Source organism: Venturia canescens, chromosome 4, assembly GCF_019457755.1.
Source record: "Venturia canescens isolate UGA chromosome 4, ASM1945775v1, whole genome shotgun sequence".
Taxonomy (NCBI): domain Eukaryota; kingdom Metazoa; phylum Arthropoda; class Insecta; order Hymenoptera; family Ichneumonidae; genus Venturia; species Venturia canescens.
This window is the reverse complement of record NC_057424.1, coordinates 7,683,639-7,704,951: the sequence shown is the minus strand read 5'-3', so window position 1 is coordinate 7,704,951 and position 21,313 is coordinate 7,683,639. Positions and strand designations below refer to the sequence as shown.

Below are 21,313 nucleotides of genomic sequence, written 5' to 3'. Positions count from 1 at the left end.
AAAAATGAAGTCAAAGAAACAACAACCAACCGCGCTATATGGGGGCGGGGGGGGGGGGGCAATGGTGTGGAGTAAGCCAATGAAAGTAACGGGATGAAATAATATTTTCAAAATTCACCGGCTTTTGTTGATTTTCACCCAATTACAACACAACCTCTGCGGTAACAATATAAAAAAAACATTCTTGGCTAACTTCATGCCGTCCGATATAATTGAAAGATAAGAAAAAAAAACAGTTGGACGCTCATTTAACAGTGGCATTCGAATCTGGCAAAATCGAACGACAGAAGAAAAATTGGCTCTTCACGATGTAAAATGAAACGGAGTAGCGTTTGACATTAAATGTCTTATTTCTATATAAGTAACAATTTTTTTATAATATTTTCGTGATACTCCGTTTATTTGTCTCGGAGGTTATATTTAACCGGAAGTAATATTTTTTCTCTGCCTTAATTACATTTATCAGACTTTCGGCAAACTATTGCTCTATTGCATTTGAAAAAAATACTCAAGTAAAAATGTCACACACTGAATCCTGTCGTGATCGTCAAGAGAATGAACTCGAAGTTCTGAAGGTAATTTGTAAAACGTATTTTGCATGGGTACTTTGCAGTTTGCCGCGTTTTCTGATAATTTTTTTTTTTTTTGATTGTCTGACGTTGATAATTTTTTTAGTCCATTTTCGGTGACGAATTAAAAGATCTGCGAAAAAACAAGCAGAAAAAAAAATGGCAGCCGCTGGAAATTTTGATTACATTGATACCGCAACAAGGCATGTCAGGACCTGTTGAAGTTTATGCACAAATTGATCTCCATATATTCTGCGACGACAAATATCCTGTGGAGTAAGTTATATCTACTGTACTGTAACATAAATATTCTGCATTTTTATCTATATTTGTATCCGGTAAAACAAAGTGATTCCGAAACCAATTTATAATATTTCATCACCACCGATTTAATAAAACTCAAGCTATTTCATCACTCTACACGCAATATGTCAACGATATTTCAAAAGATGTCTCCAAGCTAATGATTAAATATCCAAAGATCATTACTAAATCATAGGCTAAATCGTATGGCATGCATGAAATGCCCTATCTATTGCACAATTTTTGTTGTAGATCTGTATCGGATGACTCATTCCACTGAAACTAATCATAAATTAACATCGGATCAAATTTGAGTCGATCATAACCATATTGTTATTTTGAATTATTTTGAAATTTGAGTATTAACTCATTGATTATTTAAGAAATCTGGTAGATTTTTGTTTATCTATCAATACATTATGAATTTTACTTTTCATGTTTCTTACATGAGAATTGAATCATTCGCATTATTGCAATTTTTTAAATGAATTTTTAAAAAATTGTATGTTTATTAAATGGAATTAATAAAAATCATGTTTTATGGAACGAAAACTTTTTTGTTTTGCTCATAATTGAATTTCAAAAGAAATTATTGTAAAAAATTAATAATAACTGTATTTCCACAATCTAGAGTTCCAACTATCAAGTTCAAAAACAGTAGAGGATTGTCCAACGAACAAATAGCAGTTTTGGTCTCAGAAACAGAACGTCTTGCGGATCAGTTGAAAGGGGAAGTCATGATATTCGAATTGGCTCAACATGTTCAAAAATTTCTTCACAAGCACAACAAACCTGGCTACAGTAGTTTTTACGAAGAAATGGTTTCCAGACATAGGGAACAGTTGCAAAGTGAGCTCGAAAAGAAACAATTGATCGAAGACAAAGAGAGACAGGTATGAAATATAATCTGTCTGGATGCATTCAAAGTAACAAACAGTTGCGATGGAATGGGTGGTTTAAATCAATTTTACATATTCGTATTACCGATCGTTCGCATCACAGGTGCTGCAGGATGAAATACAAAAACGTCAAGAGGCATTAAAGGCTGAGTTACGAGATCGTCGAGAAATGGTTCGTTTATCAATGGAATCGCGAACGCTGTCGCAGTCGATACCATCGTCACCGCATGAGCGTGTGCGAACATATTCTCGGAGACGTTGTATGAGTACGTCTGAAAGTTCTGAAGGCTCCTTATGTGAGCATCGCGGTACTAAACTCATTCACTTCGACAACAGCAGAGGTGAGAGACAAGTGCATCGTGGAAAATGTCTTGGTCACAGTACAAAGGGCTCAATCGTTTATGCCGGCGTTGATATGACAACTGGCGAATTATTGGCTATTTCCGAATGGTCCCTAAAGTGTGGGACCACCGGCACCAGCCTTGAGGGCGAAACTACCGATTTGCAACACTCGATGAAACAAATTGGAAGCATTGAACAAGAACTGAATCATCTTCACAAACTTCACCATCCCAATATTGTTCATTATCTAAATATGAAGTATCTTCAAAATAAGGACAGCATCATTATCTATATTTTACAGGAATTCGTCGTAAGTTTTTGGCGACTCTTCATTCAATAAACGAAGATTCGATTTACTTTACAGAATAAGTGTTTGAGTCTATGTCGAATATTGGGTTCATTTTCAATTTTCGAAAAAGAAATGAAAATTCCTTACATTTACAAATAAATTCGAGCTCTTCATTGTATTTTTCATTTCGCTAATGAAATTTTTTTTAAATCATTCAACAAATTCAAAGTTTTCGTTTTTATTTTCTAGAAATGTCTAGTTTACAAACTAAGTTTTGAATCATTCTAAGAGAATAATTAACGATATTTATGGTCGGAATTTTTCAGGTCGGAACGACATGCAGCTTTTTCTTATCGGATAATATTCCCGTAGCGGCTGATATGCTAAGGCACATAGCGTCTGGTGTTCTCGACGCTTTATTATATCTCCACGACAATAACATCGTGCATCGTGATCTGAGGGATACGAGTGTTCACATTGATACAACGGGAGTCGTAAAAGTTTCCGATTTTTCACTTAACAAACGTCTCTCAGACATTTATCGGTCGAGCTGTTTGGCTAAAGCCGAGCACGATTTTCCTACGATACAAGGGAGAGGCGGAAAAAAAACTGACATATACAGATTCGGTATACTTCTGGTGTCGTTGTTCCGAGGAGCTCTTATTTCGGAAAATGATACCGGTTGGGATTTGAATATGCAGGTACGAAATTCGTGCAGCAAACATTACGCCGATTAAATTTTTGGTTATTTCTACCGAGTTTCTTCACCCTCCAAAACTGGTACAAGGTGAAGAAGGTCACCTTGCAAAACTCTCTATTCAAAAGTGTTTTTTATTAATTTTTTATCCGTTGCAGCCCGACTTGAAAGACTTTCTTTCGAAATGTTTGAACAGTAACGAAAGATCTCGTTGGTCCGCGGAACAATTATTACAACACTGTTTTATTCGAACTCCGTTGGACCATGGAATGTCGCCAGCTCGGGTGGATCGTAACAAAGAGCAGGACATTTCGGAACCGGAAGAGCCAGCCTCGGACATACATTTTCACTTGGTTCCAGCCTTAGGTGGACAATCGCGAATTCAAAATGAATTCGAGATTCTTAAGTGGTTAGGAAAAGGAGCGTTTGGCGATGTTTTCAAAGTTCGCAACAAATTGGATGGCGGTGTATACGCGATAAAGCGAATTGAATTAAATCCGAAGAATCGTCAACTCAACCGAAAGATAACGCGCGAAGTTAAATTGCTATCACGATTGAATCACGAGAATGTCGTTAGATATTACAATTCGTGGATCGAAAGCGCAACATTGGATGATCCTGCGAGGCACAGCAGTTTAACACCTGCTGTTACACCGACCACCACAACAGACCAACACGATAATGATGATGTAAATATTTAATACCTTTTTCCATTACTTTCGCGCGGGTAAATTCAGCGATATTGAAAAGCTAAAAAAAATAAGATGAGAGCGTATTAAAAGAAAATATTTCTTTGCGTTATAATTGTGATCGGTGAGAGCAGCTTCATCGAATCGAGTCAACTTTCAGCGACTGAATGCTGATATAGAGAACCTTGCGCCTCCGATGCATGATGTCGAATGGAGTATTTCGTATGAATCCCGTGCCAGCGCTGCTCAGTCGGCCAATAGCGAGGAAGACACCAGCGATGAAAGCTCCACTAGCTCTGACAGTGACGAAGATTGGGCTTTTCTGTAAGATTCTTTTTTTTTCAACAATATTATTTTCCGTATCAATACCGTATTGCTCCAGGTAGACTCAATTTGAGTACATAATAATCCGACAATGAGTTCAAGAAATTCAACTTTAAGATTCGTAAAGTACCAACATCGTATGGTTGTATTAGCAGATGATTGCAACTATAAAAATGTTCACAATATCCGAAACATAATTTTCAAGAAAGGCCATAACGTTTCAGAATGCGAACAAGAATAGACAGCTCGGATAGTGTGGAATTCGAAAGAGATTGCATATCGCAGACGTCAGATTCGGATAAAGAATTGCGAGGTACAGCAGAGAAAAATGTGACCGCAAAGAATGAATGCCAGTTGGGCAATGAGATACAATTTATGTACATACAAATGGAATTTTGTGAGAAAAGCACCTTGAGAACAGCTATAGATAATGGATTGTATGAGGATGAGGAACGTTTGTGGCGTTTGTTTCGAGAAATGGTTGACGGATTGGCTCACATACATCAACAGGGAATGATTCATCGTGATCTCAAACCTGTAAATATTTTTCTTGACAGCAACGATCATGTGAAAATCGGTGATTTTGGTCTGGCTACAACGAATATACTTTCGTCCCTAACTCACCAAAGTATGGACATCGAAAAGGAAATTTTGTTGAGTGATAAAGGTGAAGATTCTACATTCTTTCCTCTCCCTATCTTTGAACTTACTGCTCCAAAGTTTTGTTCACTTAAAATTTGGTTGCAAGACAAAAACACTAATTTGTATAAATTTACATTTCATAGTAACGAGTTTCGATATGGAAGACGTCGGTTCGTTGACGGGACAAGTCGGCACTGCACTGTATGTGGCACCAGAGCTCAGTACTAAAGCTGCCAAAGCTATTTACAATCAAAAAGTGGATATTTATAGTTTGGGAATAATTCTTTTCGAAATGTGCTACAAGCCTCTGAATACTGGCATGGAAAGAGTGAAAATTTTGTTGAATCTACGCTGCAAAGAAATCATTCTTCCTGATGACATGACAGAAACCGAGATGCCTCATCAAGTTCATCTTTTACGGTAATAGAAACCATGCTTTCAAGGCTCTGCCATGCTAAAGAAAATTAAAGATACCATAATGTTAATTATTCTCCACGAATGAATTAATGAAAATACGATCGTTAATAGTTCTTAGAGCGAAAATCAAAAGTCGTTCGAAATCTTCTTTCAATCAACAACATATTTTGAGAATTCTTTTTTCTTTTCGCCATATTTGTTCAGTGATTTTTTTCTCTGATCAAGTTCTTAGATATATTTTATTGGTTAAAAATTCATGTCTGGATCACAAATTTGTTTACGATAGATGGTTGTTGAACCACGATCCGAGTCAACGTCCCACGGCCCAAGAATTACTCGCTTCAGAATATTTGCCACCGCCTCAACTAGAAGAAGCAGAACTTCAAGAAATGGTCCGTCATACATTGTCTAACAGTCAGAGCAAAGCTTACAAGTATCTTGTTGCTTGTTGCTTCGACCAACAAGTTACTCCTGCGGAAGACATTACTTATGATATGAATTTGCCATCGAGAGGAATCGCGAATTCTCTGTCAGCGAAGAGTCAATTTATCCAAGAAAACGTGAGGACAAAAGTCGTTGAAGTTTTTCGTCGCCACGGTGGCGTTAATTTGGCAACGCCTCTCTTAATGCCGAAGTCAGGACAGTTGTACAACCTAACGGACTCTTGCGTTAAATTAATGACTCGAGCGGGTAGTATCGTTTCCGTTCCTCACGATCTTAGGGCTCCGTTCGCCCGATACACCGCTTGGAACAACATCACAAATCTTCGGCGTTATGCCATTGAGCGAGTTTATCGAGAAAAGAAGGTAAGTAACTGAATTTTGAATATATTTATGAAAAAAAGGAACGGACTGAAAAATTATTTAATAATTCATTTATCTCCTCTATACAGGTTCACGGATTTCATCCTCGCGAACTTTACGAATGTGCCTTCGACATAATAAGCTCGGCGCCCAACAATCTCATGATGGAAGCGGAATTAATTTGTATAGCTTGGGAAATATTCAGTGAAATTCCGGAATTGCGTGATCGAAATTTCACCGTACGCATCAATCACACGTCTCTGTTACAAGCGGTACTAATGTACTGCGGGATTGAGCGTGAAAAATATCAAGACATATTTTCTATTCTTTGCGACGCGAGGGACGGCAAATTTTCGAAATTCCAAGTGCAGACCCATCTAATAAGTTTGTGTCTGACTGATCAAGCTATGGAAACACTTTTCAATCTATTTGAAACTGAGAGCTCGGTGGCGAAAATAGCGAGTGTTTTGCGAACGATAACGAGGCGAAAAGGCGATGCGGCTGCGTTGGCGAAGGAAGGATTGCGGGAAATGGAAATTGTCATTGCAAACGCGGAAGCTTTGGGAGTCAAGGTAATTTGCTGATGCAATTTCGACTGATATCTTGTAAAAAAAAAAGTAATTTTTTACAACTGTTTCTCTGATTGGTTTTTTAAAATTTTTTTTTATAGTGGCCCATTACCGTCGTGCCACTTTTGGTTTACAATACGCAGCAGCACAGCGGCGTAACTTTTCAGATAACTTGCGAGTCGAAGAGACGTCGAAAAAAAGGAGGTCAGGAAGTAATAGCTGCTGGAGGACGCTACGACAACATGTTAAAATCGTTACGTCGAGTATTGGAAAGAACAGGTTTGGCGAGTAACGAAGTGAAACAATATGGTGCCGGCATAAGTATTTCATTGGACAAGCTCGTGGGCATCGTTGCCGAGACGACGAAAGAATTTTTGGAGGGAAAATTTGGCATCGACGTAGCCGTTTGTTGTGTCGATGGTTTGCCAAAGCGTGAGAGAGAAATGGCCGATGTTCTACGTGAATTGTGGACCCTCGGACTACGAATAACGACATTGGATCTTTCAACCACCGAGGAAGTTCTCGAATATTGCCGTGAGAACTCCATAACTCACGTGGTTATGCTTAAATGTGGAGAAAAGGGCAATCTTCGTGTACAAACGTGGGAACGAGACAGATACCAAGAACGAAAAATTCATTCGATCGACGTATTGGATTATCTGCAAAGACAAACAGAAAATGTACTGCCCGCACTAAACAGATCTGAGAGTAAAATAAGCACCAACAACGAAGCCCCCGTTGTCACTTCGCATAATCCGGTAAACGTTAATATCAATTTCGTACTTTCCGAGAGGGATAAAATCTCTGGGAGTGGACGAAGAAGCTTCAAAAATACTATTCTCGCTCAAATGACATCGTGCCTACAAAGAATATCTCACAAAGTCACTATCGAGGTCTTCGCAGTTTTCCTTGAAATTTCTGTCATACGCACTATGGTCAGCATGCTCGAGATCGATGAAAAGGAGCAAGACTTTGAAAAAAGCATTCAATTAGTTATCGACAAGTAAGCATTCATCTTCTATTTCCGGGAAAAAATGCTTTATATATTTTTTATATTTACATCCGAGCAGTAGAAGCGTTTAAAAAATGGAATTGTTTAGATAGGAATCCTATTGTTTAAAAATATCTCTTTTTTTTATTACAGGCATCCACGACACAAGAAATACATTATACAAATTTGTGAGGAAATGAGCGACATTCGTAACGAAAAACAACGGCCAGTGGTTGGTCTCTACAGTCTCGTTGACAACCGATATATTATTTTAATGTAAATTCATCATTTATACAGAAATATGTACAAAAACTAAAATCACTCTGAAGTATACACACTTATATATATTTTCAAAATACGTTTGTCACGTTTATTTTATCAAGATTTCAGTTTCTTCGTTCCTTCTTCAAAGGATGTCCAATTCTATTTCGAACTGCCGCTCAGCTAATAATTAAAAAAAAAATCATGCTTTTCTTCAACTTTGAGAAAAATTTATGTTTTTGGAATATTTATAAAATTACTATAATCGAAATTATTGATGGTTATACATGGGCGGAAAAGGGACGACGAGTTTAAAAAGGCGCGCGTGAAAATATATTTTTAAAAGTGACATGGCTACCAACAATCTGATCAGCTGACTTTGTCTTTGTATCATAATCACTGCGACTCATGTGTTATCCACGATGCAACGTTTTTATTGCAGTTCCACTGAAATAAGCTCTGATCTAATAGTTTCATCCGATTCATAAAAGAATAATCTAAAAATTACCTCAATGACCTTTGAACCGAGTGATCGTAATAATAGAACAGAAAATCGGATACACGGCACGACGTTTCGAGCAAAGGGTTATGTTTTGCGACCACCAACGTCTAAACAAAAATGTCAAAACAAACGAATCTGATGAAACTCGAAAAGTGCATTGTCTCGCGACTTTGGTATGTCGCTACAGTTTTACATGAAAAAGAATCTACCGATCGTTGCAGACATTATCGTGATGTGAAGAAATTGATTAATTTAATTGATTCCTGGTGAGTCAGACAAATTTGTATCGTTTAATTTTTTCTTGTCACGTAGTTTGTTTTTCTTTTTGTTACAAAAGTACATTTTTTTCTGTCAAGACGATTATTTTTGCCTTTATGTTGATTCTTTATTCAATGACGATTTCTTGCAGCTTCGAACAACAACTCGACGAACAGAAATGGATTGCCTACAACTTGGCCTTTAAGCTCGATAAGAATGAAGAAGCAAAAAAAAGACTTTTTCATGAGGAATTTGTTCATACCGTCAAACTGCTGGATACTCGAATACCTCCGTGTACAAGAGAGGTAAGGCTTTATTTTAAAAAATACTTCTAGAAACCTTAATCTATTTTATTTGTTAATATTTCAAAGTTCCGTTATAGGTGCTATGGCAGGCACCTTTCTGTGCAACAAATAACTCAATAATTTGTTCTGTGGAGGATCTAGCCAGTAGAAAATGTTTTAAACTGAAATGGAGTTTGGAGAAATTTATATAAAATTCAAAAAAAAAACAATAAATGTCCAATTCCCTAGTAGCAATTTTCAAAAGTGTGCCAAAAAGTTACCTTAATGGAATACAAATGTCCGCCAAAAAGTTATCCGAAAGTTAACAGTTGTCTAAAAATTGACAGTTAACAGTTTTCTGAAAGACAACTTTCAGATAACTTTTTGGCGGACATTTGTATACCATTAAGGTAACTTTTTGGCACACTTTTGAAAAGTGCTACTAGGGTTATTGATAGATTGAATAATTCCTCGGACATATTATAGCAACTCTTCGACCCTTAGCTTTGTAACTTATTCAAGTAAACATAATAGTTTACTTTAATCTTCAAGCAAAGAAAAATAAGTTTTTCACTGTTCAAGTTACTTTTCTAACATCGCTCACCGTCATATTATTTTTTGCTTGAAGGAATTACTGAGACTGTTCAAAGCAGTTACAGCTGCTCCAGAGAATACTGAAGTTCCTACATGCATTTTATCTCAAGAAAGTCTGCAGTGCCTGGAAAAAAATATGTTGGAATATCCAGCATTGATTCATTGGATCGTTAACGCATTATTGTGTATCTGGTTGCCAACAAAATTTGCTCCAACAGATTCATCGTTGCAGCAAGTTTATTTGAGTAGCATGAAGCAATTACTTGAAACATTTCCACAGAGAGCTCATGAAGTGAATGTTAAAAATACAATTTCATTTCTCACTAATAACCTGATCAACGAAGTGGAAAACAAAAATTTGGGAATATTACTTTCGATTTTATCAAAACTCGAAATGACTGATGCTAAAGAAAACGAGATGCTTGAATGGCTGTTTCCCGCTCTATTAGACAAAACGAATACCGACGATATCGAATTAGCTTTTTATTCGAGGAAAAATCCAAATATTTTTCGTGCCTGGCACGAGTTTCTTGACGACATTTACGTTCGTTGTCACGAAGTCAGGGATTTGGAAAATTCCTTGAAAATCAGCAGGGTTATGTTCAAATCGAAAGACAATTTATCGGTCGCTTTCAACGCGAATGAAATTTTCAAGAGAGTACTTCGAAGGAAAACGCACTGGCTGAACGATATTTTGGTAAGTTGCGAAAACGATTCATGGTAAAAAAAAGATTTCCATTATCGCATTTTTTTCTACAATGAATTTTCACTTTTAGGATGTTTGTTACGTCCCACTCATGAACGAAGAGTACACAGAAGTTGAAAGAATATTGAGCACACCGGCTCTCGGAAGCTTCTGGTTGCCTCTACTATTGAAACTTTTAAAGGATTGTCCGAACGTGTTGATATTTCCGATTCAAGAAAAATCCGAAAAAGGTACAGTCGTTTGCGATGCCTTGAGATTCGTGTTGAAAAAATTGTCAAAGGAAGCACGCGATGATACGACGTTACAACTTTTAACAAGCACTTTGGAGAATCACTTGAAAGTTTTGGATTGGATATTGGAAAACAAAGCAAGTTCTACAACGGGGAGTAAAATCTCTTTGCCCAACACCGTTTTTCCAAATTTTAGTGTTAAGTACGCTCTGAATCTGCTTCAAAGTCACAGTATTCTCTCTGTATTAAAAATGACAACGAATATTCACGAAAAATCATCCAAAGACATTTGTTCTCTGCTCAGCGAGACTGATTCGAAGAACACTTTCCAAGCGTACCACACAATGCTGAGTGCGCTCAAGGGGATTCTCAGCTGCGAATATTACAACGAAAAATATAATGAAGTAGCAAAACATTTGGACGAAATGGAAAAGTCGCTCGGAAGACTTTTTCCTCTTGATCTTCGACTACAAGTGATCGAGAATATATTTTCGATGATTTTTTTACGCTACGAGCACTTCATCGAGGTCGACAGTGCCTCGGACATCGGCGAGGAGGATTTTACCTTGCGGGGAAAAGAGAATTCAATGACGATAAAAAATTCGGCCGAATCTGAAATTGGATTCGTTTGCAACAAATATGCAACGCGTGAAATTCTCATTCGTCTCCGACGCAGCCTCAATGGGCTTGTACTCGAAAGCGCCGATCAGAAAAAGGATGGTACGTTGTCGATGGAAACTCGTGATTATCTCGAAAAAAATACGAGTCTTCTTTCCAAAGCGTTGGTCGATGCGAGTTGGCGTTTGGAACTTCTGACAAGTGTCGATTTCGTCAAAAGACAAGGCACGCCGGACGTGGATTCCCAAAAAACTAAAGTTTTTAACACTCCCACATTCGGCGATGGAATGATTGGATTTTCAACCAACTCGAAAAACAAATATTCGTTTTACGAACCAAACGAAAGCTCCTCAGATGAAAGTGAGTTAATGAAATCTGATATTGAGGGAAGTTCGGAAAATGGATCTCAAGGGAACACCACCAACAGCAAACGTAGAAAGCGATCAAAAAATCTCTCATCACCGATGAGCAAAGGCTCGACCAACGCCTCCAAAGAATCCAAGAATCCGGAACGGACTTTGAACTCTATGTTAGCATCCAATGAAAGCCTCGTGTTACAATGCTTATGGAGATGCGATTACGATAGAGCTTTACAAGTTATTGAGGTAAGCACCGACTCTATGATATTTCGAAACATTTTTTTACATTTGGTTATAAATATCATTACCTGCCAAATTGCTATTTATATGAATGGAAGGGATTACAAATGTAAAATTAAGAAACAACGACATGTTAACATCAGAACTTTAAACCGTAGAATTTTTTTTCATTGCTCAACAATTTGACAATATTGATTACGCTAAGGAATATAGAATATTGCAAGTTTACAATTGAAATCAACACCTTTACAGAAATAATTTTTGTAGTCGAAATTAATACATTAATCGAAGTACAAAGAAAAAATTATTTTTCTCATATTTTATGATGAAAAAATGAATATGTTGAAATATTATAACAGGTTTCTGCTGCTTTCGTTAGAAACTACAAATTTCTTATAGCGCTTTCCAAATCTTCGTACGCATCAATTTCGAAAAGTGTTGGTTTGTAATGAAGGGGTTCTGGATTTTTTTTCCCGGGTTGATCGACGAGGATGCCTGGTTCGTTGCGAGCGTAGTACGCTTTTGCAACGGAAATCCTTTCATGAGGAAAACATACACTGCAACGAAAGCAACAGCAGCACCAACCTGCAATTGAGTGAACGGAGAATTCAATTAATAAGAATTTTTGGTTTACTTTCACTTTAGTCTCTGAGAAGTGATCAAAAATATTAATGGATTTCGATAGGACTTGAAAGAGATATATAATTTGCTGGAAAACCATTTTTACTGGGTTTTTCAAATTCATCTGTTTCAGAAATCTGGAATTTAAACGATGATTAATTGAGAGAAAACTCTTGCAGAGGAAAAATAAAATCTAAATATATTTCAAACCTTTTTGACACCACGCAGGTACAGCAATGCAGATGTAAATGCAAATCCAAATTTTCATCACTCGCCAAGTTTTGGAAATGATTTTTTGTACCTCGGTGTGATTTTTTGCCTTTTGGTAATCATGTGCAAGGCAAGCGAGAGCCTGCCCCCCAAATTTTGATAATTCTTCCTCGGTACAGTTTTTCGGCAACTCAAAGTCAACGATTTTCTTAATCGCGTCTTTTGAGCCTTCTTCGGGTTCCTCCATATCTGTGATATTGTAAGTTAAGTTATTTTTCTTTGCTTCCTCTATTTGCAGCTCGTACTCGACACGCAAGCTTTCGTAATCGTAAGTTTCTTCGGGATTTTCTTTATTTGCTGATTCGGAATCGTCGGAAGTTTTCATTGTTTTTCCTTCGGTTATGTCCTTATTGACATTTTTATCATTAACCGGAGAGGCGTTTCCAACGGTGGTGGTATGTTCATTCTCGAAATCCTGAATTTTTTCTGTCTTCGGAACCGAAAACCTCTCTGGAAGATCCGAAATCGCGTGAAAATCTTCCGATGAATAATTTCTCGTACTCGTCGTCTTTTCGTGATCGTTTTCAGTGTCATAAATTTCTTCATCTTCTTCTTCTTCATACTCGTCTTCATCTTCATCCTTTACTTCGTGTTTTTTCTCGTCGTCATTCTCTTTATCCTCGTCTCTTTTCCCACGATCCTTCTTTTTTTCATAATTTCTGCGTACTTTTTTCTTCTTCGATTTTCTAATAGTTTTACTCATCTTTTTCGCTTTCGATAAAACACGAGATTTTGATTTTTCTGCTGTTATAGAATAGTACTGGAACAAAACGGTGGTAGTGAATATTAAAAAAATTTTCCTTCAAGTGCGAAAACATTTTTTTTCTAATTTTGAAAGTTAAATTGATTGAAATGTCGAAGCATGAATATGTAACCTTATCCAATTCATGCTTGAATCCAGCGATAAAAGGTTTTTCTTCTTCAATGAAGTGATTTTCTTTCAAATTTATTTCTAAATCAGAAATATAAGAGGAATATTTTTTCGCCGCTTCCGCTGCGCGACGATTGTAATGCTCGACGTGAGAATGCAAGGGCTTGTATTTTTCATCATCTTTTTGAAGGTCTACAATTTCCAGAAGATCGTTCGGCCGTATCATTTCGATTTCTTCGTCCTCGTCACCATTTTCACCAGCTGTTATGACAAAAGTTTTTCGATCGTTCAACTCAACCTGTAAAATAAAAAAAAAAAAATTTGACAGATTTTCAGTCGTTTTTTGTCGAATTACAAAATCTTGGGGGCACCTAGTATTTTTTCTAACCCTGTAAGGAACGGGCCAGAAGGAATTGGTAAATTTGGAAAATCCCAGAATTGTCATAACAATACAATAGTAGTTCATTATAAATGACGATGTCACTAAAAACTAAAACTCATCGATTGTTTATTAATTACGGATTTTTATTTTTCTACGGACCTCCATTATTTTCGACGCGATTATAGAACTTTTGTCTTGATTTTCAGATGTTTCAGATGAAGAATACTCCACTGGACGGTGAGATTCTTTTTTCACGAGCTATGCGGATGTTCAGGAAAGATATGAGAGCACAATGGAATAATTCGAACGGCGTTGATTCTACTGATGGTGTTTCGGAACAATCGACACTGGAGGTGAAAAAAATCATTATTATTCCATCCGTCTCTTCTGTAAATTTTTAAAAATTTTTTCCATACAGAACTGAATTCATATAATTTTTTTAAATATTTGATCTGAATAACATCTTATAAAAATATTAGTACTAAAATTCATTGATCTCATAAGAAATAATATGTGCTGATAATTTGCAGAATATTAGAAGGGCTGTTCAGGGCGGATTTCAGACCTCCCGTACAACGAGCCAGATAGAAACGTTCTTAGCATCTCAAGAGTCGTCGATTCGTTCGTTAAATGCGGATTCAATGAGCGCAAAAGAATTATTAACAATGGCATCGTTGGATCTCGCGCTCACGATGGCGCGAACGCACCAGGATTCGATAAATTTGAGTGATGTAACCATGAAGTATTTAAAATGTTGCAAAAAATTAGCAAACACGCGTTACCACGTATTTTTCGATAGTATTTATGAGTTATTGTACGAGAAGGACGATTTATCGATGAAGGAAATTCTCTGTGACGCTAGAATACCATTGTCGGTGAAGGAAGCTCGAGAAAAGAAAGAATTTTGGTCACGTTTGAGAAAAAAATTGGACGACTTTCATCGATCATTGGTCGAACAGTACGAGAATAATTTCGACGAAACCGGGATAGAGAACTCGACGGAAATTTGCGACGAAAATTTCCAAGACGTCATATCAATGTGCGATAACGGTGAATTGTATTTGTTCCGAGTATACGCTCACTTGAAACTGCTGCGTACAATCGTACCGGACAATTTCGAAACTTTAGGCGAAAATTCGCATCTGCTAGAAATTTCCTTGGACACTTATATCGGCGATCAAATATTCCGCTTGAACGCCGAGCTCGAAGAGATCGAACCAATCGCGTCGCAACTCCGAGTCAATCTCGTTCACAGTATTCTCGTTAATTGCTGTCCAAAATTGTCATGCTCTTCAGAAATTAGTACGAGGATCAATGACACTTGGGGATTTGTAGTACTGAACAAATGTTGTGGAACTGATGGTTCATCGAATGTCAGTTACGAGCCTAATCAATGTGTAAAAGATATTCTGTCCGAGCTCATCGAAGCGATTCAAGAAGAACTGCCTACGGGCAGCTCTACACTGAGACGCGTAGAAGCGATAGAAATGGGTGAAAAAGAGAAAATTCGTGAAATCCTCAGAAAAAGCGAACGTCTCGCCATGCTGGATCTGAGCAATCTTTCGTTCGGTCATCACACGCTCGCGTTTTTCATCAATGTGTGGAATCTCTTGATGATTCATGCGCTCCTCGAAATATGGTCGAAAGATCCACCGATTGATGAGCTTCGTCACGAAATATCCTTATCGAGCGTTGGTTACAACATCGGTGACCTCGGAACCGTGAGCCTTGGTGCTCTCAGATCAAAACTTATTGGACAATCGCAGCTTTGGGGTACGCGATATTTTTCTCAAACGGAAGAGCTCAACGAGCCTGCTTGGCAGGATTTGGATGTGCCTCACGAGCCCAGAGTACTTTTTGCCATGGTAAACGAGCACGAGAATAGTCCGATCATTCGAGTTTACGATCTTAAGACTCTGGACGATGACCTTCGAACATCGATGATGAATTACACCAGTCATCACGAAACTCGAGATACAAGTATGCAACGTACCAAGAAAAAAACAGCATTTGCATCGGAATTATTACAATTTTACGACGATTTAATCGCAAAAAGAACAAACAGTTTAAACGACGAGAATAATTCAAGCACGGAAAGAGAAAGTGTGTCTACGATCGATTCCAAATCACCAAAATGTCTGCCCTGCTTATATCACGTGAGTTTTTCATACACCGAAGAATTTACAGAAACCGAAGATGACGAGACAAGAGTTATGAGGCAAAACGACGATGAATTCCCATGGCAAAGTCGCTTAGTGCGGCCCAATTTGTTGCAATATCTTGAGGGACATTGCTGGTTGCTGTCCTATCTGGTGCAGAGAATTCACGAAGAGAGTCCAACGATATTAGATAGCAATTGTGAAAACCTCGGTCGCACCGCAGCCCTAGAGAATCTCTTGAAATCATCGTGGATCAACGATCTCAAGTATTTATGTGATAACAACGAGACCGTCGCGGGTTTACGTAATACAACAGCATCGGAAGCGATTTGGAAGATTTTCGAGACTCTCCTCGTCAATGAGGAATTTTACAAATGCCTGGAAATTTTGCAAGCACTGCCAGAATCTCTTGTCACCAGAAACACCGAGATTCAACGTTTGACCGACAAAATTCTTGTAAAATTAATCACAAACCCGAACGATCGGAATATCTCCGAGACTATGAGCTACGTCTATCGAATCAAAGACGTGCACGTTTTGGTACAAATGATTCTCGAGAACGCGAACGATTTGCCGGTAAAGGTTTGCCAGGAATCTCTGAAACACATTCTCAGTCATAGAAACAAAGACAAATTACCAATTCACTGTAAATCACGAATGAACGAAATACTTTGTCGAGTTACTGTTTTTTATAAAATGTTACCCTACTGTGCGAAGAAAAACAGCGAGGACGGTGAGAGCTGGGGTAACCTCGTTTATCATACCGAAAAAACAAATCCTGTGCGAATCGTCAAGTCTCTTATCGATGCTAACCAATACGAACTTTGTCTCGAATGGCTCGAGTATCAAGCAGTATCATCGGAAATCCATTCTCTCATAACTCAGGATCTTCTCATCGGTTTGTTGAACAACGACGAAAATGATTATAAACAATCCTTGAAATTATTGCGAGCTTTGCCGACGAAGAAATCGGTTAATCTTTGCTTAGGCGTGCTCGGGAAGCTCGAATCGATCGGCGCATTACGTTTTGTCGTTGGATATCTTCAGGAAAATGTTTCGTCCATCGAAGTCTCGAAATATCGTCGTGCTTCGCTTGGAATCGACATACTCGAACAACTTGACGTTAAAGAAAGACGTTCTTATCTTCATCTCATCGAACAACCACTCCACATGCTTGAACAACTGCTGATGAATTGTCGTCTCGACTGCCTCCAAAAAATCGTCCTCGCTGCCCGTGAAAAGCACCACGATAAATTCAATCTCTACACCGAACATTTCGACGAGATTGTCAGGTTTTATGCTAAAAAATCGTTGGATTTTCGCGTTGCTGTTCAAACGGATGCTACTGATAAAATTAAGGACGCTTCAATCTCCAGCAATAAAAGCCAGAACGGTGATTTCGTTATGCCTATCAATATTCCCACGAAAGAGGAATGGGTTCCGAACGACAAGGTTCGTTGATCAAGTTAATCGCATATTCATCACCAATAGTTTATTTTTCCGTATTCGGAATAAAGTCAATGAATAACGAAATATTTATAATTATCTTCATTTAGAGCAAAGACGATTAATCTTAAGAGCTCGGAATAAATTCAACAATTTATCTCAATGCAATTTCGAACGGAAGGAATTTTTTACAGACCAACTTGGAGCTTAGAAAATCTGAAAAAACATCCGCACAGAGTTAAGAACGACACGGATTCAATAATTAAACATTATAATAACAAATTTTCGAGTCGAAATAAAAATGACAAGAAAAATTTCAAATGTTATCAAAGATCAATTTTAAGTTTCCTCTAAAAATTGTGAGTTTTCCAAAACAAAGAAAAACGATTCACCGAATTATACGTTTTTTTTCGATTTACAGGCGAGCGAATGCAGTTGTTGCCGTGTCGTGATATTCTCGATGTTCAACAGACGACATCACTGTCGTCGTTGCGGTCGCGTCGTTTGTGGCGCTTGTTCACCGCAGCGAATGAGACTTCCGAGCTATTCGACTTCCGTTCCCGTTCGTGTTTGCAACGATTGCAAACGTCAGAGTCTCGTTCAAATGCAGACTGCTCCGTCAACACCGAGCAGTGAGACTTTCGATTGTTGGAGGTTGACCGTCGACGAAACGCACAACACAACCCTGAGGGAGGAATTCTCTTTCGAAAATGCTCCAAACATATCGTTGTGCTTGGCCATTCTAAATTTACATTCCGATCACGAAGCGTATTCGAAGTAAGTGATCAAAAAAATCATGAATGTTCACTCGTTGGTTAAAAATTATAACGGATACAACGAAAAAACCTAAAACACCAAGTTTTTTCAAGTTTGAAACTGGGGAAAATTGAGTATTTATTGAAGATCGCACGGTGAAAAAAGGAATAATTGATTTTTTAAATATGTAATTAATAATTTGTTTATTGTTTCCAACAGCTTTCTCTTAGACAGGTGCGATGAGATGAAGTCTCTTTTGCGACCTGATAGCAAAGGTCGGATAAATCCTGAGGTCGATCACGCTCTCATAATAAAAATGATAAAATCTTTGTTGGTAGCAGCAAAAGTAAAATGTGCTGAGCTCGGCCTAAACACAGGATTTACGCATTGTGACCGTTTCCTATCGCAAGTCGATTTGATTATGACACTCGTTAATTCGGATTGTTCGTATCTGATACCGCGTACTGACGCAGACGATCACTTGGACGAGCACACGTTACGGAGATTGCGAGATATGCTAACGGAAAAGGAACAATGGACGATCGCATTGGACGTGAGTACAAAAACGGGACTGGATACTCACGGGGTTTGGGCCGCTTGGGGAACGGCCTGCCTCAAAGTCGGTAATTACGAGCGTGCACGAGATAAATTTGTTCATTGTCTCGACAAAGTATCGCGGGAGGATTCCGACGATTGGGTAATGTTGTCATATCCGAGTGATTCGTACGGGGAAAGAAACAAGAGACTCAGCGAATCGTGGAATTCGGGAGAAGATTTTCGAAGAAGAAATGCGAGTTTCAAGTCGCAGGAAGGTTTGAAAAACCGTCCAAGCAAAGATCCACCTTTGCTGACGGAAATATTGCAGATTCTGGAAAGAATAAACCCCAATGATGCTTATGCTCATGCGAAACCGAAGTGTAACGGAGCTCAAGAAATATTAAATACATTAAACAGCCTTAAAGCAGTAAGTCAAGGACAATACACGATCGGTCATACGAATCTTGCTCCGAAAAATGTTCGTTATCAAGAGAGTCTCTACTATCTTCTGATGTACGGCAGTTTTAATTCGATTCTCGGATTTTTTATCAAACACAGCGAATACGAAAAATGTCTAGCTTACATTCTCGAGAACGAGGTTGAGCCTGAGCTCTTCATGAACTGTGTCTTTTTATCCTGTGTGAAGAACGGCTGCATGATGAATCTTTGCGAATCGATGAGATCAAAAGACCCGAGCCTCGGAGTTTTCAAAAAATATCTTCTGTACACTTGTCACAGCTTGGAAAGAAAACAATTGTTACACACGTTACATCAGCTCCAATTGTTCATGAAGGATTACGTCAGGGCAGCAATGACTTGCATACGTTTTTACATCACTGACGCAACGAGCTATGAAGATCTTTGCTCGAGAACGCAGCTCCTTGTTGAAGCACAAAAACATCTCGAATCGGAACTCCAAATTGAAACATTCGGTAAAAAACGACGCAAGAGCGTCACCTCTTCACACAGTGGACAAAATAATCTCACCTTGGAAATGGATCCCATCGAAATCGATCGACACATTAATACCATCTCCAGACAAATGGAAATCGCTAAATTTCTCAGTAATCGCGAACAGGAAGGCAAATCCGTAAGCGAGTTCATGAACAAACTATCCTACATGGACAGCGAAAGCTCAAATACGCGAACCGTTCCTACTCTCTTCGGCAATCAACAGGAAAAATCCTATCTCGCTGTTTTGGCGATTCTTTGCGGGCGCGACGTCGAGGAAGGCTTTGGTATTGCATTTCGAATAATGCAAGGTAAGGTAGCCAATGATTTCACTTATTTTACAGCTGTAAAAACTCTAATGGAACATGAATTTTTCGTCAACGAACGAATAATCAGTCGATCGAACTTTCATAAAGATGGTTACAATTTTAGACTACAATCTGCGGCCCCAAAAAATCTATTCTCAGGTTGGTCACATGTTGGCTCTCGATCGAAAGGTCAGCTCGATCGAGCAATTGATAAAATGTTGCCGCAGCTCGGGTGCACCGAATTCAAGTGCGATTTCCGATCGTGTTCTTGCTCATTGCGTCAAACTGTTGCTCGATAGATCCCGTACAGATTCCGATCCAAGTCCAAAAGATCAAATTGATAGTCTCATTCGCATCATAACCGATGTCGAACTGAAGGTAATTAAAAAAATTACAATAATTCTATTTGACAATATAAAAGCTTCCATTCTCACTCGTTAAAGAAAAAAATACAGTTTGAAACATTTTATATATTTATTTAAATTGCTGATTATTTTTTTCTCTAATAAATTGCTCCGTGAACATCCCGATTCTTGAGAACGTTGAAGCGTGAAGTGAAAAGGAACAAAATATGAATGCTTTGTTTCTTTTTTTTTGCAGATTGAATCATACATCGAGAGTAGGCAATTAAAGGCCGCATATTTATTGGCAGTAAAACACTCGAGAGCTCAGGATATAAAAAAAATATTAAAAGAGGCCGACAGACTGGGACAAATAGCTATAAAGTCGATTTGCACAAAGTGGCTTCAACAAACACAGAAATCGCGGGACGATCTGCTGTAAATTGAGCCGACATGAGTAACATGAAAATCCTCGCTCCTTCTTTTTTAACAATCGATTATGGGTTAAACCATTGATTGATTAATCGTGATAATATTTCGTTGCCTTAAAATAAATAGCAGTAATGTTGCGATAGGGCTGTAATAAAAAAGAATTAGTATAAATTATTCCTTCAATACCAATGAAATTTCAAATGTTTACTTCGTGAGACTAGCTCAAGGATGAGAATATAAATTTTTTATAAGACAAAAATTCTGTATAATAAAATTGATTACTTTTAATAATTTATTTACCAATCTCCAAAACTATATATTAATAAGATGAAAAACTTTCTTCTCTTTATGCAAAATTGAGACTCTGGTCCAGGTTAATGGAAAGAGGAAGGGAATTATAAATTTGAGTTTATGTCAACGCAGTTTCGTTGGATGAAATTCACATTTTTTCTTTTTCAATCAGCTGCCATGATTTTTATTTAAAAGTTTAGTAAATTCATTAATGCGTGCTAGGGGTTGCCGCCAATGAATAAACTGCTGGAAATTCATTATACGTAAAGTATTTAAAAACATTTGTAGAAGGAATGTACTGAAGCTCAGAAGTATGTTCTTACAAATATTTTCCCTAAGGGAAACAGATCACTTATTTTTCA

General features: G+C 37.9%; 3 protein-coding genes across 4 annotated transcripts; 2 read left to right on the top strand and 1 right to left on the bottom strand.

Annotated features, from left to right (window-relative positions):
* The first annotated feature begins 86 nt into the window (after positions 1–86).
* On the top strand, positions 87–7,890 carry Gcn2 (eukaryotic translation initiation factor 2 alpha kinase Gcn2). 2 transcript variants are annotated; one of them, XM_043415525.1, is made up of 14 exons: positions 87–361; positions 467–575; positions 676–845; positions 1,504–1,765; positions 1,875–2,423; positions 2,729–3,103; positions 3,258–3,788; positions 3,949–4,112; positions 4,337–4,779; positions 4,898–5,174; positions 5,458–5,977; positions 6,064–6,546; positions 6,645–7,546; positions 7,688–7,890. In XM_043415525.1, the coding sequence occupies exons 2-14, from the start codon at positions 519–521 to the stop codon at positions 7,812–7,814; spliced, it is 4,860 nt and encodes a 1,619-aa protein (XP_043271460.1). In that variant the 5' UTR covers positions 87–361; positions 467–518; the 3' UTR covers positions 7,815–7,890. The 2 variants fall into 2 exon arrangements, with proteins under 2 accessions (XP_043271460.1, XP_043271459.1); XM_043415524.1 differs by having other exon boundaries at positions 87–575.
* Positions 7,891–8,175: 285 nt separating this feature from the next.
* Sptz (Spastizin) lies at positions 8,176–20,955 on the top strand. The gene is made up of 10 exons (XM_043415523.1): positions 8,176–8,563; positions 8,707–8,860; positions 9,468–10,130; positions 10,210–11,592; positions 13,937–14,083; positions 14,261–17,341; positions 17,757–18,112; positions 18,311–19,890; positions 20,012–20,265; positions 20,488–20,955. Exons 1-10 carry the CDS (start codon positions 8,415–8,417, stop codon positions 20,668–20,670), a joined length of 7,950 nt encoding a protein of 2,649 aa, XP_043271458.1. The 5' UTR covers positions 8,176–8,414; the 3' UTR covers positions 20,671–20,955.
* On the bottom strand, positions 13,138–14,002 carry LOC122408653 (uncharacterized). The gene is made up of 2 exons (XM_043415557.1): positions 13,890–14,002; positions 13,138–13,646 (listed from the first exon to the last, which is right to left on the bottom strand). The coding sequence occupies exons 1-2, from the start codon at positions 13,893–13,895 to the stop codon at positions 13,173–13,175; spliced, it is 480 nt and encodes a 159-aa protein (XP_043271492.1). The 5' UTR covers positions 13,896–14,002; the 3' UTR covers positions 13,138–13,172.
* Positions 20,956–21,313: the final 358 nt, after the last annotated feature.